At 37.9% G+C, this 26,155-nt stretch overlaps 1 protein-coding gene across 2 annotated transcripts in view; it reads left to right on the top strand.

Moving 5' to 3' along the window:
- Nucleotides 1–26,155, top strand: part of DENND1B (DENN domain containing 1B) — a 140,307-nt gene that overhangs the window by 42,962 nt on the left and 71,190 nt on the right. For both annotated transcript variants that reach the window (XM_079313487.1, XM_079313486.1), the window contains exons 4-5: nt 10,409–10,458; nt 17,631–17,750. In XM_079313487.1, the coding sequence (XP_079169613.1) occupies nt 10,409–10,458; nt 17,631–17,750 (170 nt within the window). The remainder of the gene's footprint in view (nt 1–10,408; nt 10,459–17,630; nt 17,751–26,155) is intronic.

The following is a 26,155-nucleotide window of genomic DNA, read 5'->3' as shown; positions in this document are numbered from 1 at the left end:
AGCAGGAGCCCAGGAGGTCTGAGGCTGTTTACACTCCCCCCAAGGCTGCAGGCAAGCTCTTAGGGGATGCATCTCACCAGCTTTCTGCATGAAATGGCTTTGTTCTTCTATTCTGATGAGGCACTGACTGCATGCTTCAAATGTTTATGCTAACTAGATAGGTGCTTGATTTGTGGGATTGTTTTTATCAGGAAATCTCACAAAGGGTTTGATGATTTTGTTGTTTGTGTATTAATAAGTATGATTAATATTTGGGGGCATTGGTATGAGAAAGGAAGAATCTAATGGGATTACTAATTTTCAGTAGTGTTTTTGTCTAAATGTTGCACATTATATTTAGTTAAGGGGTATTTTGGAACTTAAATCTTTGTGGAAAGCAATTAGCCCTGCTGAGATGATGGCAACGTGGCAATTTTGTACATTGCAAGGGAACTTTATCTGGTTAAGATAAAGTGATTTTCTGACTCTGCGTTTGGAAGACATACTGTTTAATTAATAAAAATTATTGAAAAATACTGTGTGTGTAAGGCAGCAATGCTTTTTGTCTATGCAAATCCCAGTTGATGGATGAGCAGCAGGAAGACATTCAGAGGTGTATTTATAGTTGCTAACTGCACTGTGTGAACAGAAAAGGTCTGTTCAGTCATGACAGTGGAACAAGTGCCCATGTAGACATGCTGGGAACACCCAGAATCACCAAGACCCTTACATCATTCAAGATGTGAATATTCCAAGATGCTTTCTCAACCTTTTCTTTTAATTCATCCTAACAGGGACAGAATAAATCTTCGAGATTTCTATTTTTTAAATTTTTAAAATTATGAAAGGTCGATACCTGGTATTTCCTTAGAATTTTGAGGACAGGTGGCAACATGAAGTATGCTTGTTCTTAGAATTGTGGGAGTTTTGTTTTATAGAGCTTTTAAGTTAAAAATGTTGGACTTGATCAGCATATGGTACTAGCTAACCTCATCTCTACCAGCTCTTTTGTTATCTTGTTATTGTTACAGGTCTTAATGACAGTTGTAAGCCATAGTTCTGGATGCAGGGGTTAGTCCACCCTGGGGAGGAGAGAGAGAAACAGCACTGTGGATTATGGAAATATGAATTGATCTAAAAAGCAGCTCTCTTGTAACAGAATGGGACTCAAAGAAAGACTGGCGAGAAGCTGGTGAAAAGACGATGGACTATGATGTGAAAATGATCATTTGAATGCTTTTCTTTTCATTCCCAGCTGCTGTGTTCTGGTGAAAAGGCACACATTTGTATATCTTAAGGCTGGGTGAAAAAGGGCCAGATGAATGGAATTACTTGTTAGATATGTTTTCATTTTGAGTCAAATAAATTATGTGCATTTTAATAGACTGTCTGCATATGTTAGCCATTTTTAAAAATCATACAGCTGTGATATTGGGGGACTGCATTTTGTAGAAATAGTTTTTTCTCTGTTTGCTCAAATAAGTACAGAATTAATATTTGACTGTCCTTCAGATATTCTGTATCAGCCTATTGAAAATAGCTGTTACTGATTTGGCTTATTTCAAAGCCAAATCAGATTCCAGCCTACAGTGATGTGCCAAACCAAAGAAGAAAAAAAAGAACTGATGGCTGAAGTAGTGATGACAATCATTTGGACCATCTTCCAGAAATACTGCCAAATTGTCATGTGTGATGTCGCTGTTGATTGACCTCAGTTGCCCTCAGAATATTCCAGTCAAATGTCTCCTAATTCCTTATTCTGGGATACCTTATACTTTCTCATCTGCTTCCTTAATCCCCTCCTTCCATTTCAGTCTTCAATTTATTGCCTATATTTTTTACTTTCAGCATTGCTTTTGTGTCTCAGGCTTACTCCTGCTGCACTTTCAGGAATATCCTATCTTATAGTACTAGATATAATATTCCTGAACCCTGTGCTTGGTTCTTGGCTCTTCTACCTTACTTTTCTGCAGAACTGGGAGAGCATTTGAGGAACATTGATTCACTGTTACTGCTACAGGTATTTGAAGTGTCACTTGAAATAATTTGCTGATAGTTTGTTAAATAAAATACTCTTCTACATATTGCCTATGTTAGGAAATGGTTTGGGATCAAAGTGCATAATCCACATGTGATGAAATCAAGGAGTCAAGCAAAGAACAAGACTTGATGGGACTAAAATCAAGAGCAGGAGCAGCAAGAACAATGCAAGGGTGATTAGTGGGCTGCAGCTGGAGGGATCCAGGCTGCTTGGCCTGGGATCTTGTACCAGGGTTAAGGGAAGGTGAAGCAATGCAGGCAGGTAATGAGGAAGGGAAATATGTTAATCCATCAGAATATAGCTGTTTCTGATGCTCACTTCTTCTGTATAAGTTTTCAAGGCATTATGAACTGCCTGGCTGTAAGACTCTACTTGCTTCTCCCCTAAGCAGAGGTGTTGAGTTTCTGGTTTTTGTGTGGCTGTTTTTATGTGCAGTCATTAGTAAACGTGCACAGGTAATGAGAGATCCCCATATGAGAAATCATCTGTCTCTGAGGGTACAGTGCACACTTACCTCTGCCCTTTATCCTTCACTAGGCACTAATGACAATGATTAGAGAAAATTTATTGGGCCAGTGAACACTCACTGCACCCATTCTTGAATTTTAAACTAAATTTTGGAAAAGAGAAGACTTATTTCAATTGATGAGAGAACTGTAGGAACAGGATTTCTGCTAAGTTTTCAGTAAGTGTCATGAATACTAGGTTTAGATTTATGAGTGTCTTTCTTGAGCATTGGCAGTTTCATTCTTCTGATCAAAGTGAAAGACCTGAAAATCTTCTTGGCTGTAGCTGCTTGTGCTGCCTAGTGAAAGCTGCCTCCCTCTTGTCTTAGCTGTTCAGAATTGGCTTATGCTGTATCAGAGGTTGAAGCTAAGCTGAATGACTGATGCTCACATGCAGCAACACCAGCCTGCAATTGTTGCAGGGTAATTGCTGGCAATAAAGCTGCCAGAGCTTTTGAGCAGGGTGCCAGCAGGCCTGGAGGGGCACAGCTGTAAGTAAAGTGAATGTACATTGCATATCTTCTAGGGAAAAAGACACCCAGTTGTATGTCCACTGCACTTTATTTTTTGGGATAATCATCTGTCTGCATCAGGTAACACTAGGGGCAAGAGAACACTTTAAATTTATGGTTGTTTGCTTCTTCTCTTTCCCTCTTTGGTCTTTGTCTGGAGTTGTTTCATCTTCCTTCCGTTTTTCAACACACTTGATATTATCTGAATTTAGTACTTAAAAGCCATTACATCAAGCAGTTCTTACTGAGCTGCATTGTGATGAAGCTTAGAATGTAACCTCTGCTGAGTGTAAAACAAGAAATAAGTGTTTCCTTTATAAAAACATCATGAATAATTTTATTTAAGGAATTATAATCCTAGCTGGTTCCTTAGAAGCTGATTTCCTCTCTCAGTTCCTTTTCTTTTGGCTGTAGATTCTTGTAGCCCAAGCAGCTCAGCCCCCACATCCTTGGTTTCAGTACCCTGTCCAAGGTGGTGTGGTTCCCTGACTTCCCCTGCTGCTGACCCAGCCATGGGAGCCAGCATGGTCCCACAGGGCTGCACGTGCAGCCATGGATGAGCCCAGACAAGGGCTTGGCTTTTGGACTACCTCCCCTTGTTTATCTGCATAAATCACTCTGCTACAGATGTTTTCTCTCAGCATGGCACTCAAGTTGTTCCTTAATTTACGTGATGCTCAAATTTCTGACTTCTGAGTTTTTGAACAGCCATTGAAATCAGAATTTTTTCATTTACTATGCTGTGCAGTCATTTTAGGAAATGGGTGGGAAGTTGTGATTCTGGAAAAGCATCACCTGGTGATACAAGAGTTTCAGTGCCCAGCCTGAGCAGGAGCAGTCTGCAGAGCTGGTGCTGGCCTCTGTGTACAGCAGTACTGGGTATTTACTGGGCAGGCTTTGTAGACAAGGAATGGCATCCTACTATTTACACACAATCTCTGTTCCTGGATTTGTCTTTTAAGTAACTAATGCAGTACTTAGTGAGGGAAAAAAAATAATTGAATATATTTGGAACAGAATATGTTTGGAATTAAAATCAGTTTGAAATGTATCAAGTCACATCCAGAGTAGAGTTTGTCATGCTTGAAATATTATGATTTTTTGAGAATATTTCATTTTCATGAAAATGCAGATATTCATAATCTGTAGTATTCTTTTATAGTTAATAGTTATAATAGTTAATATTTTATAGTTAATTTTCCTTTTATAGCCTTCCTTGGTGGCTGAGAAGGAAATCTTGCAAACAGGAGCCTTTTGACCAGAGTGTCAACTACATTCTACTCATAATATTCTGTGATACGGTTTTGCAGACATTTCTGAGACACAATCTTCACTTTAAAGCACTATATTGAATAGGTACAGTTGGATTTATTGCAAATAGGCTGAGTTCTGTCCCTTGCTATGAGAATTTTGGAAGGGGAAATGAAAAAATAACAGGTAAAACAAATAATTATGAACCAATTTTTCAATTTGCTGTTTCTTTGACAGTAATTATATTTTCACCAGTGGAGAAACAGCATCTGAACAGGATGTGCAGGAGGTTCTCAGCACTGCTGCCAGAGTTGCATCTTAACTGCTGTTGTAAGCAGGGGGAGATCTGAAGAAGTTTTGAGCAAAACAAATATTGCTGCCCCCTTAGCAGTGCAGGATGACTTGAGCTTCAGAGACTTACATGTTTGGATTTAGAAAATGATGTCTCCCATAATTCTAGTTGAGAGAACTTCTGTGTTGGGTTCACAGATAGTGTTAGAGACATGGAAAGTATTTATTAATAGAAAGCCACTTTTGTCTTACTGCATGGTGATAGAAAGTTGTGTGCCATACACTGGAGCCCTTCATTTCTATTTTTTTTTCTTTTTTTTTTTTTTTTTTGCTACAAAATATAATTAATTTTCTTAAAGGTAGTAAATACTCTACCACCTTAAAAGTTAAATATTGCTCACATAGTAATCTCAAGAGTGGAGATGGAAAGGCATATTTCCTGTTTTTCCCAACTCTCTGATATTGCCTAGAGTATGACGATCTCCCTGACATGAGTCAGGCAGCTGAGGGAAAACTATTTTTTCCTGTGTGGAATACTAATATTACATGCATGTTAGAGATGTGTGTTGAAGTAATATTTATCTTATTTTTGTTTGCCTTGCCAGTACTAGAGGTGGATGGTTACATTTGAATCTAAATCTATTCTAAGGGAAACTCCCTTTGGGAAGAGGAGCATTGTCAATTTTTATGTTTTTATTATGAGTTCCAGGGAATTAGAAGAGTTTTTTCTTTAAGCAGGAAATGTGCTGAACCTCGTTTCGGTTTTATTCTATTTGTAACTGAGCTTATTTTAATTGATTCTCTGTATGCTATGCTGGACACAACTGTCTGAAATAGGCTTAATTTTGTCTTGTTATATGATGAGATTCAGGAGCAATTAGGCAAAGAGAGACTCCAGGAATTTATAATTTAGTAAAATCTCTGAATTTTAAAACTTGATCTGTGGTTGTTTAGAAAGTCTTATTCCTCAGTCTTATGGGACAGTGAAATTAGTCATGCAGGGTTAGCTTTCCTTCTTGTGCAGTGCCTTTGAAAGCTGCTGTGAAAGCAGTGAAAAGTGTGCTGCCTGAGCCACCAGCCTTAGTCTGCTCTGCAGGGTGAGAGTATCCTGTGGCATATGGAGTGAGCCACACCCTGGTGCTTCACTGTTCTGGTCCTTAAGGGTTTTTTCATTTCTTTCTGTGTGTATTTAAAATGCTCTTGGTTTTAAGTGATGCTGCAGCAATCACCTCCAGGTTCAGCCACAGGTGCAGCTGCTTCAGGCCTGCACTGCCACCTCTGTGAGAGTTACTTGGTGATGTCATTTTTGCTTCTCTAAGATCTCAAGCTCATCCCATTACCTTGTCCAAAGTCTTCCTGTCCTGCTGCCTCATCTGTCTGTGCCCTTACTTGTTGCTGTGTAGAGCACAAGGCCATCAGACTAAGCAATTAAAGATCTTCAGCTGCCTGTCTGGCATCTTTTCCTGAGGCACGTAACTGAATGGTGCCCAGCTAGAGGAGACAGAAAGCAGGAACAGGAGAAATTAAATCTAGCTGAAATTCTGTAAGTGATCTCATCCTCTTTTGCAGGTATTCAACTCATTATTCATTTTAGACAGTGAGTGTTTCTCTGAATAAGCTTTTGAAAGATGCAAACACCTTTTAGAGAGCAAGTATTCTAAAAGGCTCTGTGCTTAAGCATTATGAGCAACCTGATACCCCTGAATGTCAGTCACTAGGCTGTAGTGCCTTTCCAGTTGTGGTATACATGTTAGCCAATAAATGAGGATAAAAATTATTCTCAGCAGTGGAGTGGAATTTGTTCTGTGGGTCAAAACAATGTGTGGTTGTAGAAATGTACACATAGCTCAGTTTAGTGGAATTTTAATCTTGCTTGAATCCATTAGTAACAACTAATGCTGCCTGGTCCAGAATCTCCTTCCTCTTTGCATGTTTGTCAGGGATGTATGAAGTGTTATGTGGCAGCTCTGTTGGGATAGAAAGAGCTGTCAAAGAAGGCAGCACTGTCCACAAGTTAGTCTGAAAATTGTTAGCTGCAAAGAGCAAGTCTATATTTAGGGAGCTGCGATTGCAAAATTTTCTATCTTCTGAGAGAAGTGTTGCAGCAGGTGGAGCTTCGAGGGCACATCTACAGCTCTGTGTTTTGCCACCCACGTCACCCAGCTGTGTTAAACCCATCCTGTGGTGTCACACTGCAAATGACATGGTGTGATGTGCACAGGACTTCTGTGGGACTTCCCTGTGGGTATGACTAGCAAGCCAATTAGTAATTGCTGTTAGGTATTAATTTTTCTGTAAAGTAGTTTCAGGGAATTTTTCATAATTTGTCTGTAGACCTAGAGGAAAATCTGAAATATCCAAAAGGGAAACTGCTGGAAGTTAACTACTGTGTTTCTTTCCAGAGTAGGAAGTTATCAGGACCTCTTTTCCCCCAAAGCTGGCATGCATGAATTCAGAAGCATTTTCTACCACTGTTCACATTTCTTTATAAAATGCTGATGCACAGAATTAGCTGAGTGGGTACCAAAACAAGCAAGGAACACTAAGTAATTCGTACCTTTCAGGCTTCTGTAATATCCTCCCATTGTAGAGCCAGTGAGCATGACCAGGCCAGGCTGGAATTGGATAGTGCAAGTGATGAGAGGGAATTAATAAACCATTGCACCATGAGCCTGTGAGAGTGGAGGGTTCTGCTGCTGTGCTGTAGGTATAAGGGAAATATTTTTGTAAATACCATTTCTGTCTTTGTTTAAGCTTTTTTTCAAGGGAAGCAGCATGTCACAGTTTGCATGATACTAATTTTATGATTTTCTTCTTTCTCTTTGAGTGCATGAGGAATGAAATAGGTATTCTTTAACTTAGCATTTAATCACGATTTTGTATGCACCTGTAGACATTTAGGCAGTGTTTAAAAGCAAATAGATAATCCTTGTGTGATTTTTTTTTCTTTTTTTTTTTTTTTTTTACATCATTATCATCTTTGCCCTGTATACGCTTTGTTTATGACACAATGACCATTTCTGAGAGCACTAATACTGTGAGAGCCAGTGAAGAAAATGAGCACAGGACACATGAATCAAACTATTTTGCTTTCTGAAGACCTGTACAACCTTTTGCCTTCAAAAATACATACATAATTTTATCAAGTTGTGAATATAAAAGACAACCTATAATCTTATTCTTTTTCTGAGGGTGTGTAGGTTGACTCAGGAGGAAGTCCTGGCTGGTTAGGAAACCTTGAAAATGATGACCTGTTAGGAGATGGGGCTCCAGTTTTATCCAATAGAGAGATTGCTGCAAGTATGAGCTGTAATTTTCCACAAATATGTAAACAAATGTGAATGTCTGTATAATATAATTTGCATTTAAAATTCATCTAGGAGTATCTTGGAGGCATCTTGTTTTCTTCCATTTTAAAAATCTGAATAACACCTGTAATTAAGGGAGAAGACCGAGCCCTGGAAGCTAGGTAGGACTTCCATCTATTGATCTGTGTAAGCCCAGCTTAGGCTGTCAGGGGAGAAGCACTCAACTGCTGAGCTGCTTTGTCACTGCCATAAGCTGAGAGAAGATTCTCTGTGTGTGTGTGTGTGTGTGTCTATAGTGTTTATACAGCAGTCTATAGACCTGCTGGCTGGTTGAATTTTAAAGAGTGCGGAGGTTTAAAGACGCGTCCCCCGAGGGAAGCTGCGCCAGTTGGGAAGCGGGCGGAGGCCGCTCCGCACGGGCCGAGCGCACGTGTGTGCCCGGGGAGGGAGCGCCGGGCTGTCGCTGCAAACACACCCCTCATTTCCAGGTTCTCCAGTCAAAATATTGAGCTAATACCTTTGGTTTTTTTGTTTTTGTTTTCTTTTCCTCGCGTGATAATTTATTCTGAGAGAATACAATGGGGAACATAAATGAATACATTTCCATACCCAATTCTGAGTCAGTGCTAAGCTCACCAGGCAGCAATTAAAATCCTTGTTAGTGAGGAGAAAAATTACTTCCTATAGTGTGAGAATAGGTGCAGATTTAGAAAAAGAATAAAATACTATTTCTTTGTAACAGGAAAAACAAATTTTATAAGCATGAAATGAGAGACTATTTGGAAATGTTTAGGAAATTTCTGAGTTAGAAGTTTTGATTAGCCTGTTTTGTTTGCTCTCTTGTTAGAGTTTATTATTGCTACTGCTAGCATTGTGTGTGCTTGTTCCTGACTGCACAAATCAGATGCTTACCTGCACTGTATGTTTTGCTTTTCACTCTTCTGCAGTGGGCACTCAGAGCAGGCAGGATGATGCTTGAGCAGCTCCTTTTGAAGAGTATTCTACGTCCTGCTGTTGTTCTTAATGTACTTAATAACATTTCCCAAAACATAGCTGTGCCTTTCATACACCGTGCTAACAAAGTAAAAGTCCTAAGGATTTCTTGAAATCTCTTGTATGACTTGGAAATTTTAAGAACATTGACTTGCTGATTTTGTATCACATGAAGATTTACTAAGTTGCATCATATACTCTTAAAACATTGTAGCCAACATAAAAATGTTGTAGTTACTGGCGTCTTTTTCCTGAACTATTCCTCTCTTGGTAATTGATTTGTGTGGGCTCTTTATGTTTTACACTATCCACTGAGCCTGGTGATTGAAGTAAACAGTCATTGTAGTGTGTAGGAATTTAAATACACAGTTTCCCCTAATGGGAGTTGACTGTCCAACATGCAGTAAACAGGGTGTTCAGGCTGCAGAGTGCTAACACCTTAAATCAGCTTCTTAAATCCTCGTGTGCAGCCCTGGAAATTTGTAATCAATGTGCTCTTTACTGAAAACAAACCTTGTGGGCCAGCTTGTGTATACAGAAATACAGGTCTGTTGGGCTGCTACAAAAAAGGAATTCTGCAGCTTTGACCAACTGCATTGATGTCAACTGTCATCTTCTTGCTGAAGCATTTCACAGGGGGTTTGTTTTCCCAGTTGGGAGCAAGGAAATAAAACCTATTTTCTAGGATCTTGTAAAGTCGTTGTTTAATATTTGCTGCTAAATGATCTGGTAATTCACGTTTTGTTTTTTTTTTTTTAAGAAAAATGTTGACTAGTTTGAGAGCATTTTTATATTTTAATTAACACATTTTATTTGCCACTAAACAGCTTCTTAAATAAAATTCTGCACGAAAGAGAGACATTATCCTTTCATACTGTGGTATGAATGTAGATCTGGTGGATTTTTGCCCCCCTCCCCCCCTTCCTTTATTAATAGCAAAGCTTGCTTGTGAAACCCAAAGGGTTAATCATATAAATTTCTGCTTTGGACCAGTAGGCGATTTCCATCATTTTCAGCATTTGACTATGGAACATGTATAGAGTTGTTATACCTCTCTGTAATTCATTCTGCTGCCAACTTCATTCCCTTTTCTCTGCCTGCATTTTAATTGAAACAACATTTGTATTTTTGAGCCAGGATCTGTCAGAAGTCCCTGTGGCTAGTCTGTGGTACAAGTAGCAGCAGACGTGGCTTACCCATATGGTGTGGTGCTTCTTGTAAAATCCATATGGCCTTGTTGAAGGGAATCCCAGCGGGGATGTGAAGGGTGTTAATACCCTTCAGGCCAGGCCTTTCCCTCCTGGGGCTTCTATGGCATTGTCTTTGCAATCTGCCAAAGCACAAACCTAATTCCTTTTTAATAATCAATTATTTCAGTCCAGGAACGTGTGCTGTATTTTTTGTAATCATATATTCCTTGAACTTACTATTTGTTATGAGTATTTTTGGCCATTTTTTTTTAAAGCAAACCTTTCACATGCCTTTTCAAAAAATCCCTAACTTCATTTCTTTTGCTTGTATTTTCAGGAAGTGCTGAACAGTGTTCCAAAGTTCTGCTTTCCCTTTGACGTTGAAAGGTATGTGCTACAGTTATCATTTATTTAAAAATATTTAATAGAAAATTATTTTTAGCATAATTGAAAGCAAGGATTTAAAGAAAAGACAAATGTAATGTACTCCCTAAACTTGCACCTGCAGATGAGAAAATGTACTCCTTGTTCAAGTAAGTATGAAGTCACTAGTAAGAAAATATCACAGCAAAACGTAATGCTTACAGAATTTTGGGAATATCTCTGTCCAGGTAGAGCTACATTCCAGCTCCCAGTTTTGTCCATTGTAATTGTGAACACCATCTGTGTTAGTATAAGGATATAACACAGTTTCCTTCAAGCAGCAAGCTTCATTAAAAATGTTACAGGGCACCAGGATATAAAAACTCACCAAGCAGTACAGAAAATGTGTTGTTTGAGTTCAAAGAAATTAAGACTTTAATTACATGGAAGTAGCTGAATATGCAATTGATTTTTCTCAGAGAAGAATCAAGACCATTATTTATAATTAATTAGTCTTTACCTTTCTGGTATCAGTTATAGTCTGGCTTCCATATAATATGGCCAGTCATTTAAATTGTTCATATAAAATGTTTTTATGAATGAAAATATTTATTTGGGCTTGTCAGAATGATTAATGGTAATTTATTTAATGGATTGAACTCACTCAGTTTGGAAAACCTGTATTGTCCAAATTGGCAAAGATTGAATTAAAAGCTTGATTTGCATAATTAATGAAAGATACACCCAGGTAATGTGCAGGCTGAGCCAATTTCAGAACAACATGAGCATCAGTTGTAGATGGTGAGCTGGAGATGAGAAGCATCTATCAGATGCAAGAAGCTGCTGTCAATAGAGGAAAAGCTGGTGTGTGTAGAGGGGAAAGAAGAGTCTGCAGCAAAACACACTGGCAAATAAAAATCTTTATAAATACAGCTTCCTTGAAGTAAACTAGCTTATTTAGTCTTTTATAGCTGAATTTAATTAAGTTGTTTGGGTTTTGAACTGGTTAAGCTCACTGTCCTTTAAGCTGTTTTAATGACTTAAGTAATATGGTTGTCAGTGTTGGCTTTAAAGCATTAAAGTCTTTAATGTGCTTAAGATATGTACAGAATTCTATTTAAAATTGGTAATGAAGATGAATAATGGAAATAATATTTGAGGATAACAGAAAAAGGTGAGGTTCTGTTGCTGCCATCCAGTGGCAAGAAGATAATCAGTGGCAATGAATAATTATTTTCAAATAGGTTGTCTTACCTTAACTGTTTGTCTTGAACCATTCAGAAGGCACTTAGCTGTTTGTATGAGAAGGATGAACTTAATAAATTGTGGGAGTACTTTAACTTATAGCATAGCTAAGAATGTATTTTATCTGATTATCTGAAGGGGTAAAAAACAAAGGAAAAAAGGACAAAAACGGGAAAAAGTTAAAGGAAGTTTGTTGTTTGTTTGTTAACACCCCCTGTGCCCTCTCCCCAGAGATGCTTGTCTGTAAAGCAGTGTTCTCAAAGGTGCAGCATTTCCACAAGTCCCATAGAGCTTGTGAGCTGTGCAGGAGTGGGGCTGCTGGAGCTGGGGCTGTGCAGAGAGAGGTGGAGCTGCTCAGCCTGGCTGCAGGCGGGGCTGGGAGCCCAGCTGGGGCACAGTGGGACCATGGCAGTGTGACAGCACGGGCAGGAGGGCACAGCTGCTGCACAGCAAAGGACAGATATGCTGGGAGCTCATTCAGGGGAGTGGGCACTGCCACTGCTGGGTTATTGCATGATGTGCTTGCCATTTTCTACTCGGCTCAAGCGTTTTCTATAGTGTGTGGCACACCTTAGCAGTTGCCTTGAACAAAACCAATTTTCTTCTGCTTTCGCAGTTTAATTATTTTTATTTTGGAGTGATAAAGAAAAGGATTGAGAAAAATACTGCTGAAGTTCATTTTCATAGGGCTTTTTCCCTGTGAACATTTAAGATGTTACAATCATTTTAGTGTTTATCTAGCCATATATGTGCTTTCCTTTGTCTGATGAATATATACACACATAGCTTTCCTCTTGTGTATATGATCATGATAGATGATACACCTAATACTCCCAAATATTTTGCAGGCAGTTTCAATAACAATTTCTGTACAGAAACATTTGAACTGAATTAGAAAATATCTATTTCATTCATTGAGCATATTGTACTGCAGAGAGCATAGCTTCTCAACTTTTAATATATGTATATTTATATACATATATGTAGTATGTGTATATTTATGTAAAATACTTCAAACATTGTCTGAGCCTATTAAGAGCTAGAAATTCCTGGTGTACAAGTAGTAACTCCCACTGAATTTGCTGACCAGGATACTGAAAACAAAGTGTGACTGTTCTATAGATTGCTTCTGGTTTTCTACTACACACCAGTTATAGATAATGGAGTATTAATTCTGTTATCTAGCTAAATAAAACTAAATAAAGTAGGAAATCTATGTTTTTCAAATTATGGAGAAAGGAAAGTTAAAGCACAGTTAAAGCACCAGTAGATCATTGTTACCTTTATTAATTACTTAAGGAATTGAAAAAGGAAATAAATGAGAACATGTATTTGATTTTCTTTTATCCACTATCCTGCAATAATCATAGAAATCCAGATTTAGTTCTCACTATTTGATGCTGCTTGTGTCATCTCACTGGGCATACTTTATGCAGATGTTTTAGATAACTGTACAGTAGTCACTCTAATTATCAAAAGTATGTACTGTGAATGGTCATTAAAATTTTAGAGGTAACTCATTAAATTGAAACTGAAAGTCAAGCCAAAAGAGGCATAATGGTGTAAAAAATATTTGACCATGACTTAAACTTTGAGTTTTATATATACATTTTTATTGAAAACAAACACATAATTTCATTATTTCTAGTTATGGCTTACATTTTATTTTAAAGGAATTAAGAGGTTAATTACATCATAGAAGTTCTTGAGTATTTGCTTCGAGTACCTGTGTCTCTTTTTGTGAATAAATTATTTTATATTTAATAATGGCACAATTGTATAACATTCTAACAGTTCGCATGTATAAATTTACAAAGAAAGAGCCTTTTCTTTGGTAGTCAATTTCTTTTTGTACGATCTAGGAGGATTTAACATTTGAGGACAGAGATTTTAACTTCCTTTTAATGTTTGCTAAAGTAATATTAATGCTTCAGACAAAACCAGGTTGTCCTCTCTTGTTGCTTGAATCCTCTGTGCAAATCCTGCACAGTTTTCTTTCTCCAGCAGTCTTTTGTATTTTCTCTCTCAACTCAGAGCTCAGGTGTAATTTTCAGAGTCCATACCTCAATCTCCACGTCCATCAGTTATGTAGTTAGTGAAGATGCAGCTTCTCTTGTTCCTTTGGAGCCATTTCAGCTTCAGTCTGAAGTTGTGTTACGTCACTGCTTGACCCTTCATTTCTATCTGTGCTTTGAGTCTCTGTCATTCTCTCCACCATAAGTACTTCCCTTGCTCCTTTCATTCCTCAGTCTTTTCCCTTGCAGGATGTGTTTCTCCTGCTGAATGTGAAGCACACAAGCCTCTTTTAGAGACTCTTTTGGGAGCTGCCTGTAGGATCAGCATGGAGACAGTGATGTGTACCTCATTAATTCCCCCATGGTGCTCAGCCAGTCCCTGGGAAGTGTTGGATTTTGGAGAATAATCAGTGCTGCTGCTGCTGCTGTAGAGCATTTCTCCTTAGCAGCAAAATGTCATTCGAGTATGTGAATTACTGTGCAGGTTATTTAACACATCATCTTTTAGGGTGAGTAATGATAGCAGAAATGACATCACTGTCACTCTCCTGTCCCTAGCTAATGCTATTTCTGTTGCTATTCATGCTAAAAGTCTGTGCAGAAACACAGCTATCATCAGGCAAAGTGCAAAACAATGCCTTGAAATCACTGGGTTTGCAGATCTTGTGAAAGGCAGTTATAAGATACCTTACCTTGCACAAAAATTTTGCCTTCAGAGTAAATAGTTGAGAATGAAAAGTAAATAATCAAGAAAGTATTTCTACCTGTACAGGTGAAGATAAATAAACTGTAGCATTTCCTGTACCCTTCAGGCACTGCAGTCAGTTTGCAAGGGGGGTTGCTAACAGAGAAGTGTAGCAGCAGTTAAAACTGCTGCTTTGCATCTTGTGATCTCACTGCATTATTGCACATGTTTGTGTAATAGTGAATGCATGTGTGAGAGACAAGTGTAAGAACAGGCTGCAGTGTGTGTTGTGAAGAGTGTGACTGTTGATTTCAAACGGGTTATTTGGTTTCTGTGTGTGCAGAAGTGCACCTGTCTGAGAAGAAACCTGGGAATGCCAAGGGAGCCACCGTGTGCTCCCACAGACCCTTGGCCAGGTGTGCTGGTCAGGGCCCTGAGACAGAGCTTCTGTTCCAACTGAAATACTCCCAGTGAGACTCTTTACTCAGTACTTGTGGTTTGTTCTAATGCTTCTATTGTTTTGAAAACATAACTCCATTAATAAGATAACTGTGCTTTTTATTTGTGGGAATTTTCTTACTTGATGGTGGCGTTGTCCATTTTCGTATCTTCTGCAGCTTTTCTCCTGTTCTTTTTTTTTTTCTCTTCAATTGGTTGGTTTTTCTAGGAGGCAGATCTCAAATCAAATAGCTTGGTTGGAACAGAAGATCTCTCCACATAGGGAGCCTGAACTGTGGACTTGTGGATCTTGGAGTGGGCCTGGAAGTGAAGAAAATAGTCCCTGAAGTTTAATTAGGGGATAGCAATTAGGTGAAGGAGAATACCCAGCCTAGTGTTATTGTCTCTCCATCAGCTTGTACCACCACCTTAACACCTGATTTTCAAATTTCTGCTTGAAACATTTGGATTCTGTTCCTTGATTTGGGGCAAATTAGACTGGTGGCTGATGGGTTTGGTTTTCCCTATCAGTTTGGGAGCTGTAATACATGTGAAACTTTCAGGTTTAAGTAGCAGCCACCAAAGCTTCAGCCAGAACTGTGTATATTAGTTACATTGGTCAAGGATATGAACTTGATATTTTATTAGTAGCAGTAGCATTATGTTGTATTTTTAAAAGAAAACAGAAATCTCTATTCCCATCTATAAGGTTTTAAATTTTTGAAACTCTTCAAAAATTTCTAAAATTTGAAGAAAAAAGTAATTTCAAACATCTACTCTATCCTAAACAAAATAATTTGGAAAAAGAGCAGTTTTGATGGAGAGCAAAGGTAGATATGCTATTTTTTGTTTGGAGGAGAGCTTCAGTTCCTGTATTAACCAACTGTCTCAAGCTCCTTTAAAATGAGACCTGAGCAATGGCTGTAGAGTAAATAAAAATCTTTAAAATGACTCTTTACTTACTCCATGGGTACTAAAGAGCCTTTTCTGCATTGTGTAGGTATATAGAAAATTTTAAAACCTATTTTTATTTCTATAGTGAACTGTAATAACTTTGAAAGAGCCCATTGTAGTCTGCAGGGTTAATAAGTATTTACACACATTCTTCATTACTAGTGATTTATTGTTGTTGAACTAACATTAAAAGTAAGCATGCAGGGCAAGAGTTGAAAGTGAGTGAAAAGCAAGGCAGAGGAATGAGTGAGGAGAATGTCAGCACTGGTGGGGAACGATTTGTGCCTTCTCTCCCTTTGCAAGTGAGCAGATCATGCTCTCTTCAAACAGCAGTGCTCCAGTAAAAAGTCTGGATAATATTTTGTTGAGGGAATTTTGGTAAATAATAATTTCATTTTATCTGTGCTGATTTTTATCTGTGCTAAGAAAAACTTGAGAGGTGTCAGTGCTGTGGTCCAGGTAGCAGGGCCAGGAGCTGCCTGTTTCTGGAGGGGAGACTTGATTTCTGACCAACTGGCATGTGCTGCAGTGAAACAGAGGCACAAACCCCAAGTCACTTGGCCAGTGTTTGTCTGCATGATGAAGCATGCTATATATATGTGTTAAAACTGGAGTGCTAGCACTTGTGGAATGATTTATGTGTCTGGTTTATACATTGTGGTCATCTATCGATTGAAATCCCCAATTATCATTTGTTTTTGTGGTAAGGCTTACATATAGTCAGTTTTAATTCTGCTGAAGAGGAGTAGAAAAACAGGCATCCTTGCTGCCCCCACATCTTAAGTGGAGCTCTCAAATTAGAAACCCAGAATTAATTCAGTATTTTAAACTGAACAGAAAATGTAGTCCAGATGGATGGTCGGTCACTGGCTTCTGTTAGCTGTTCTTTTGAAGCAAACAGGACCAAATGCAAACTTTTGGGTTCTTGTGGAAATTCAGTTTTAGCCTTGGAGTGTTTCTCATATTAAAAATCTAGGACTTGCTGCTCACATCTCTTCCTAAACTGTGTGGGAAGCAGTTTTGAAGCTGGGCCACTTTTACACTGACTGTTAAAACATGGAGTTGCCTCTCTTAAAGAAGCAAGGGGAAGATTGTGATTTGGAGGTGGCGAGATGGCATCAGAAATATTTCCACTGAATCATAATTTGGCTGGGCTATTTTTAGTAGAAAATATCAGAATTAAATTTTTCAAAGTGGCCCTGTGTACAGATATTTTGCCTGACATAGATGTACACAGTACATTACAAACATTTTGGGTTAACGTGGTTGTGCACAGAGCCTCCAGCCTAACCCTGGTGTAAGGAGAAGCCAGACCTGGCTGCTGGAAGAAGCTCCAAGCCTTGGAGTGGGACATGGCCAGGCAGAGAGAGCATGTGTTAAACAGTATAAAATCCCTGTATCTCCTATATAGCTTCTCTTGCCCTTTGATCAGCTTCTACTTTCTTCTTCCCTAGGGAGGAGATTTTCTATATTTTATTTTGTTAGAGAGTTAAAAAACCCAAATAAACCAGCAAAACCACAACAACCTCCCCTGCCCCATATTGCAAGGGATAAATTAAAAAAATATTTGTGCTCTCTGACTGATAGACTGAGGTCTGTGATGATTTTCAGCTTCTCTGGGCATTATTTTTAGCATGTTCATCTAAGATTGAACCAGAAATGGCAGGTTAATCATTACTAGCAGGTTCTTAGATATTCTGCTGTAGAAGATTGTGTAAGAATTGGAAAGGAACAGCAGACTATAGAATTGTATTGAGGATTATAGTGAGGATTGAGCATGAAAATACTTGAGACCAGTGACTGAAGTGCTCATGTTTTATGTGATTTAATGGTTTTATGCTCTGTATCTGGTTTTTCAGGGTATCCCAAAACCAAGTAGGACAGCATTTCACCTTTGTGCTCACCGACATTGAAAGTAAGCAAAGGTTTGGATTCTGCCGTTTGACGTCAGGAGGCAAGGTCTGCCTCTGTATTCTAAGGTAAGGTGGTACAAGAAAAATTGAGTCAATGGGTGAATAGAAAAAAATGCAAGAAAAAGTTATCTTTTACAAATTCTCTGCTGATGTGTTTATCTTAAACAGGTATTTTTATCTAATTAATAACTTTACTATGGCAGTGTTACCATTGCTTTTGCATAAAGAGCGGCCCCAAGCCCCATATGATGGCATTCTTCTGTGAAGCCAAATAATTTTATTTAAATAACATGAAATCTCTGCTTAAAAGTAGAGAAAAATACATTACAGCCTTAGAGGGCTTGGACTGTTATGTGGTTATTTTTACTTTTTAATCAGATTGTTGACAAGCACTCTGTCAATTCAAGAATAAAGTTCATTATTCTGTATTCCTGTGCTTGGAAAGGAGGTTTTGGGGTGTCTCTTCCAAGTTCTTTGTCCAGACTATATCTAGTGTAAGAAACACCAGACCCAGAGAATTCACAAGGTAAGAGCATGCTGTGTTGTTGCAGGGGAGATGCTGGTGTTGGGGAGAGTGACAGCAAGAAATACTTTGTTTCTCCCTCTGCTTTTTCTTTCTCTCTCTTAAGATAATTGTATTGGTAACAAAAACCCCAATTGTTTAGCAGTCTAAAACTTTTGTAATTAAATAAAAGGAAGAGTGATCTCATTAAAAGATGAATTTGTAACTTCAATTAAGATCTAGCAGCCTGCAAGCCCAATAGAGGAAATGGTACTATCCAGTTCAGTAGCAAATAGAAAGAAGAAGATTGAATTTAAATTGCTTTTAAGGCAAGAATCTGGACAAACACAAGAGCGACAAATGTATTGGCAGCAAAGAGGAAAGAATTTTGGAGAGTAGGGTAAGAAGAATGAAGAGAAAAGCAGGTTCTCAGGTATTTGGACAACATGGAAATCAGGTAGTCATGGAGGGTGTCATTAGGATAGACCGTGTGACTTAGGGAGAAAAAACCAACATCAGCTTGTAACAGGATTATCAGTAAAAGGACACTGATGGAAAAATGACCAGCCAATATAGAGACTTGTAGAGATATGCTTAAAATTATTGGAAAGAGCACATCAAGATTTTAGTGAACTTCCTAAACAGATGCCAAACTAATGTTGAGAGCCAGTACACTGGATGATTTTTGGCAAGTAATTAAAAAAAAAAATGTTTGCTCTAAATATTGCAAAGAAAAAAGTTACTACCATATAATGAAAGTAGCAAAAGGGAAATATTTTATTCTGGAAATTAATTTGCTTTCTGCTATCTTTGAAATATGTCTTTAGTAATACTTCAGAAGGATTTAAGTAATAGGCTTTTGGAATGTATAATATTTTGTTCTTTCCTCTGTGATACCTTTTTTTAATATAACTTCTTAAAGCCCAGAGTGAAAATATATGTATATGCTTTTAACTCTGTTCTCTGAGTTAAACTTTTCTTCCCTCATCAAGCTAGAAACAAATTTTTTGCTTTGTTTATGTGGCTGTAACAACATTTAATCAGTTATGCACACTCAAGTACATTTAGTTACTGTATGGAGTGCTGCAAAGCAAAGGATGTAAATTCTCAGCTGGTGTAAACTGGGAATTTCTTTTAACATTTCCCCATGGACGTGCATCAGCTAAAGATTAGTCAATGGTCTGTTACTTGGTAGAAATAAGCAGGAAAATGAAAAGTGGCAAGCTATAATTTTTCACTGAACCATATCCAAAGCATTGCCTTTATTGCTTTTATTGTGACAATTTCAAATTTACGATGCACAGCTGAATGCATAACAGCAATAGCTTCATGGCATTGTACTTGTAGCTGGGTAGTCTGCTCATCTCCAGAATGTGTGTGTGTGCTGTGGTGTGTTCAGCTCAGATGGCAGGAATGCATCACTATTTCAATCTGATGTGTTCTAGTGGCCAGTTTGTTTTTGCTCTGCATCCCAAGAGTCACTAGAAGTGACCAAGTGAAGACTCACTAAGTAGATTTCTTAGGGCATTTTATCAGCCTCTCCTTTGCATGTGTTTATTGTTTTTAAATTACCCAAAATAAATAAAAAAGAGAATGCTGTCTTTATATATAAAGAGTGTACATGCATGTTCAACTTCACTTTTGTCCATGTATCAAAATGAAACATAAAATGATATTTTCTATGTGTGTACACATGATGGCTGATGTATGGACAATTCAGACTGCTTGTTCATCATGTGTGTGCACAACAGCCATGGACTTTTCTATAAACACACAGGTGCAGGTGTACAGAAATGCCATGCCAAACTGCCTTCTCCATGTGCACATGGGTGTATCCCCTTGAACAAGAAGACTGTAATAAGATTACTAGTTGAGGCTTTTACAAAGGCAATGGGAGATAGTTAAATACAGGAAACTTAGTTGAATTGTCATAAATAATTGAAATGTAACTAAAAATTTCTACAGAGCAGGAACAAGCCAGTCAAACTGATTGGAAGGAAATTTTGTAGAAATTTGTGTAGGCTAGTGGAGCAGTGGGGAGCAAGACACAGCTTTTCCCTTGTGCATAGCTTTTGTGGACAGGACCAAGCCATGTGTTAACCTGTGCCAGGCCTTCTAAAGAGAGAATTTCAACTGCTGAATGGGGTTCTTAACTGAAAGCTGGAGTAAAGGCTGCTTGTCCTCAGGTTTTACACCAGCAACTCAAAGCTGCAAGATTAAAGTCTTGTGGTTTATGGCATTTCGCTCTATAATTCATTCTCCATCTGAAGCACTAATTAAACGAAATTATCTCTGAATTTGCAGCCACATGGTCCTGCTTTAAACTGGATAGTTTGAAACAGAAATATACTTGCACATACAAAATTCCTCTAAGTTTTATGGAGTTTTTTTGCATTTTATATACACATGCGTATGAATTGTGCAAATAGGTTTTTCTTCCAAATCAGAATATATTGTTCAAATACTTTTTATGTTTATAAAGTGAAATAACAGTTTTCCAAGGTAGCTTTCTCAGGCATCTTTGTTTGAAGAACTTAATTGTGGTATTGTATTGTCTAGAATAAATGTGCAGAGCTTGACTGCATTGCCAAATTCAAAGTGCTAAAGCATAGTAAGATGAGAAAATAGCTCTAGCATTATTCTCCAGAAATGCCGTGTGATTCCTTTGCAAATTTTACTTAATTCAGTACTTTTCATTAAGCTGCATGGTTGCTTCATGAAGTTCTTAGTTGAATCCTGCTGTGTCACCTCCTCCCTCTCCACAAACTGAGCTAATGCAGCTCTGTAAGACAAGGGATACACAACAGACATGTTGTAAAATACCTTATTGAGCTCATATCCTACACTGGATCTTTTCTCCTAGTTTTATTTTTCCTATTTTTGGATCATAGTTTTGCTAGTTGAGGTTTGAAGTGGCACAGTAGAAACTGGAATTTGAATAATAGTGTATTTAATTCTTCTGGGTTTTGTTTGCAGTGGAAATAATACTTGCTGGGTTTACATGAAATTGATTTTGAATTACCTGAATGGTTTTAGTACAAAGTACAAATAATTTGAAACTCTTGATGGACTCTGAGGTTGACCTTAGGTATGCAGAGGAACAGAAAATGCATCATTAAAACACTCAGTCTTAGATTTCGTTAATTTTATGACTGTAAAATTGTCACCTGCATTTCCAAATGAAATGCTCTAATAAGGAAGACAGGTTTATGTGGTAAGGCTTTGTAGTTCTTCAGTTCAGACCACGCTTGAAACTTTTTCACTCTTCCTTTAGGCAAATCCCTTAGAAGCAGAATGTTTCAATTTTACACATTTTGTGTCAATTTTCCAGACAGAAAAGTGGCCCCTAGACATTAGACATTTAGCTACGGAAAGGCAGTTTCCTTAGTTTTATTTGATTACTAGAAGTTAGATTCCTGCTGATAGTTCAGGACTGTTAGTGGTTACCTGACTATTTGACAGAAAACATTTCCTCTCCTTTGTGTAACCTTTGACTCATGAATGTAAAAGTTTTATCAGAGCTGTAGTAGAAGCACTGGTGAGGTGGAAGTCTACTTATGGCAACAAGGGTTGTGTGTGACTTTGAATAAAAGTCTGAACTCCTGCCTTGTGGCTCATTTGGATTAAGAGAAAATGCTAAGTATGTTTTTAATTAACCATGAAGTGTCTTGGTCTCTTGTTTTTGTGACAGACAGGGGCTGTACTTTTAAATAAAGATCCCTGTATTCTCCATCAGGGAATATGTATCTATTAATTTTGTCTGTGTTTGTATGTTTCTCATGATTATGGAAGAAATATTTAGAGAAATCTGTGTTTTTGGGTGTTGTCCTATGTTTGTCTTATGTTTGTTTTTCAAACAGTTATTGATTGTAAATTGAGGAATGAAAGGACAGTGGCTGCAATTAAAGAAAAATAAGAAACTGGTAGTGGTTTCATAGGTTAAGAACTGAAATTAATTTAGGCTTCCAAATGCATTAAAATTGAACCTTATAGCCCTGATTTTCCTCTACCTTCTCTGCTGTGAAGGGGCTTCATTGATAACCCTTAGACGTTTTCATAAGACAGCTAATTAATTATGAAATGTACTGACTGCTCATAAATAATATGAATACAGGTATGGTGGTGAGGTTTTTCTGGTAATGGACTTTAATTTTGATTTTATCTGTTATTAAGGTACATATTAGTGTGTACTTTAACACATTAAGGTACACATTAGTGTTTAAGGTATGTATCAGTGTGCCAGATCTGAGTTAGAGGAGTAATATATTACATGTCTCTTCTGTCAAATTCAGCCACTTAAAAATTACTTATTTCAGATAATGCATTTCTATACTGACTTGAAAAAAAAATCAAAAACTCAACTAATACATATTGTTGTGTGCTGAATGAAGTTTCTCTACACAGACTAGTTCTACTGTGCTAGCAAAGTATAAATAATTTTGCAAGATTTGTTAACAGGACAAGCTAAGAAGATCCTTTGACCCATAATACTTCTGGATTTTAGCTGTCATACCAACAAATGCCAAACCAGTGAACAAGGCCAAGTGCTGGGGATTGTCCTTGCATCACAAGAGCCCCATGCAGCATTCCAGGCTGGGCAGAGTGGCTGGAAAGCTGCCTGATGGAAAAGGACCTGGGAGCAGCTGAGCAGGAGCCAGCTGGGCACAGGGGGCCAAGGGCATCCTGGCTTGGATCAGGAATAGTGTGGCCAGCAGGGATTGTCCCCCTGCACTGGGCACTGTGAGGCAGCACCTTGAACTCTGTGTTTGGTTTGGGCCATTCACTTCAGGAAGGGAATTGAGATGATGGAGAAGGTCCAGAGAAGGATAACAGCTGGTGAAGGGTCTGGAGCACAGGCCTGATCAGGAGCAGCTGAGGGAGCTGGGGGTGTTTGTCCTGGAGAAAAGGAGACTCAGGGGTGACCTTAGGGCTCTTTACAACCATCTGACAGGAGGGTGTAGCAAGTGGGTGTCAGGCTCTCTCCTGGGTAATGAATCATGGGACAAGAGGAAATGGCCTCAAGTTGCACCAGGGGAGGTTTAGATTGGATATTAGGATAAGTTTTTCATAGTTGTTGAGCACTGGAACAGGCTGCCCAGGGAGGTGGTGGATTCACCATCTCTGGAGGGATTAAAAGATAGGTAGATGAGGTGTTTGGGATGTGGTTTGGTGGTAGATCTGGCAGTGCTGAGTTGATGGTTGGACTCAATGGTATTATGGGTCTTTCCCAACCTACAGGATTCTGTGATTCCATATGCAGTTCTTTGTCCAGTATGATACACTGGATAAAGATGTAAAGCCTACATCATCCAGTGTTTATCTATGAATAAATCTATTTACTGGAGTAGTCCAAATCAGTTGATAGGTATATTAACAAACATGCTTCCAAAATTAGCCTGTGACAAAAGAGGACAAAAGTGTTACTTGACAGCCTTGAGGATTTAACAAATTGAAAGGAGCTTGTACTTGGTCTTTGAATTGAGAATCTAAAAAAACCACCTGATGGTGTCTTTATTATGAACAAACACAACTGTGTTCAGTTATGAATGCAGAGATGCATTGTATATGCATACATGCAAATGCACTCTTTATCACTTATGAAAAAACCAGATATTACGATTCTTTATTATGCTGAATTAATTACAATTAGAAAATACATAAAAGAAAAATATAAAGGGAGCTTTTTTGCTTTCCAGTGGATCTTTGTAATATTTTGTTGAAGAACATGATAATTAGAAATATTGACAAAAGCTTTTGCAATTGGGCTGTCCTACTGAAGAGCTGGATATTATGTAGAAAAGAAGCAGAGGACAGGTTCTGGCAGCCTTTGGTTTCATGCTATGTAATGTAATAGAGTACTTGTTTTGATTTCCTTAATTTTTCAGGTTTAAGAGGCACATTGAAATGATATTAACCTTGTCTGTGGTTATAAGGCTTAAAGCAATTATTTTACCATTCTTTCAGCTCATAAAGGAAGCTTACTTTCATAAACTGTGGTCAAGTAGGATGTTTTTCTTAGTGGTTTTGTTAAACAAAGACATGGAAGTGTATCATCAACCTGATGTTGCTATGGGAAGAAATTTCTATGCAAGTACTCTGGTCAGCACGTCTTGCTGTATGAAATAAAAATCTTCATTGCCTTTCTGCTAGGGTTCATTAATTTAAAATAATTAATTTGACCTTTTTAAATGCTTAAAAATTGCATTTAATTTTTGTTTTCTCAGTAATAGAGGAGCTGAGATAATGCATGTAGGAAAGAAGTATGGTTAATGTTTTATTAAAAAAAAGGAGAACTTGTTTTTATAAAATGCTGTTCATAAATGTTCATTATCAGAAATAGATAATCAGATGAGATTTTGGAGTATTCTACAGCAAAATGTGCTGAGGTCATGTACATTGTTAACACAGAGGTGATGGCAAGAGACTGGAAAGCCTTTAGGTAGTCTTACCCATTTGTATGTGCAGTGCTATAAAAATACTTTGTGATTTATACCTACCTTGTACCTTGACTTTGACAAAGTGCTAGGACAGTGTTCCAGTCCCTGCTGTAATTCTGGGCTGTAAAGCTGTTCCACAGCTCTGACATTTGCAGAAACCCTGAACACTGCAGTGAACAATTAATTCTGTTTGCCTCTCTGTGCTGTGTTTCAGTGATGTATAAAACCAGGTTAGCATGATTTGAGCAGATAATAGAACAGGAGTCCTAGGTGAAAGAATGCTCAAAGATCAGATGTTTTAGGTGCTGATTTGGTGGGTGTTTTACAAGGGCATGGAATGTTCACACCTGTGAGCAGTGAGTAGCCTTACAAAGGTGCACTCAAGTAAATTTTATGATTGTATTAAGAATATATTGAAAAACAAATGTAATAATGTCACACCTTAACCACTGTCAGCAATACCAAGCATTAAAAATGTCTGGTAGCATTAAGAGGTTGATCTTGTTTTGATTAATAGCCAGCACAATGTAGGGTAAAGTGTGATAAAGACATTAATATGCTGGATTTAAAGGAAATCATTAAATCACTGCCTCTGTCTCTTTGGCTTGGCAAGAGTAGATTCATGGTGGATTTTTGTGGTTTGTTGGGTTTTTTTGTTGGTTTTTTTTTTCTTTGGTTTGGTTGATTTGGGTTTTTTTTGTTTGTTTTATTTTATTTTATTTTATTTTATTTTTAGGAGCCAATAGTTAAGCATTTATAAATACAGCAAAGATTGCTAGAAAATGCATTAAGTATAACTGTGCTCAGATTTCTGATGTACTTTTTCTTTACCTTAAGAATCAGGATCTGTTTCTAAATCCTTGCCAGCTGCATACTGAGAACAGAGGTGTTACAAAGAAAACATAACCCTTCAGTGGACTCACTGCACAAAGCTGTACTTGGCTTCTCTACCAGCCAGGGTTTTCCCTGACTGCTTTCCTTTTCCTATCAGAGAAAACATTTTGGCTCTGCATACTGGGTTTTTGCAGTTGCAGTTAACATATTTCCTGGAATATATACATTTGAAATTTAAGGTCTGTCTAGAGCATGCACTAAAGGCTTTAAGAAATGCATGTCTGTGGATTTACACTGCACTGAAGAATGAAGTCTGTAGCAGTGCTATATGGGTGTGAAATGTTCTGAAAACCTTCCAGACACTACTTCCTTTCCAGCTCCCCCTTCTAATCTCAAACAACTAATATTAACTATTATATTACCTATTCAATAATGTTTGTGATAAAATTCTGACAGATGTAAGAAGGTGTGTAACTTGTAAATAAAGCATAATTTATGTTATTATTATTTAGTTTATCAGACTGAATATCTCAAATAGTGATGGTGGAAAGTTCTGTAGCGTGTGGTCACTGATGACATCACTGTTAAAGATAACTTGTATAAACAGATGGCAAATTGGAGCTCATAGCACTGTGTATGAGTTTCTTACACTCTTCAGCTATGTCTTATTTGCCTTGGATTCTGTTTAACCCAGTGAC

Source organism: Erithacus rubecula (genome assembly GCF_903797595.1).
Source record: "Erithacus rubecula genome assembly, chromosome: 10".
NCBI classification, from domain to species: domain Eukaryota; kingdom Metazoa; phylum Chordata; class Aves; order Passeriformes; family Muscicapidae; genus Erithacus; species Erithacus rubecula.
This window is presented reverse-complemented; position numbering and strand designations above follow the sequence as displayed.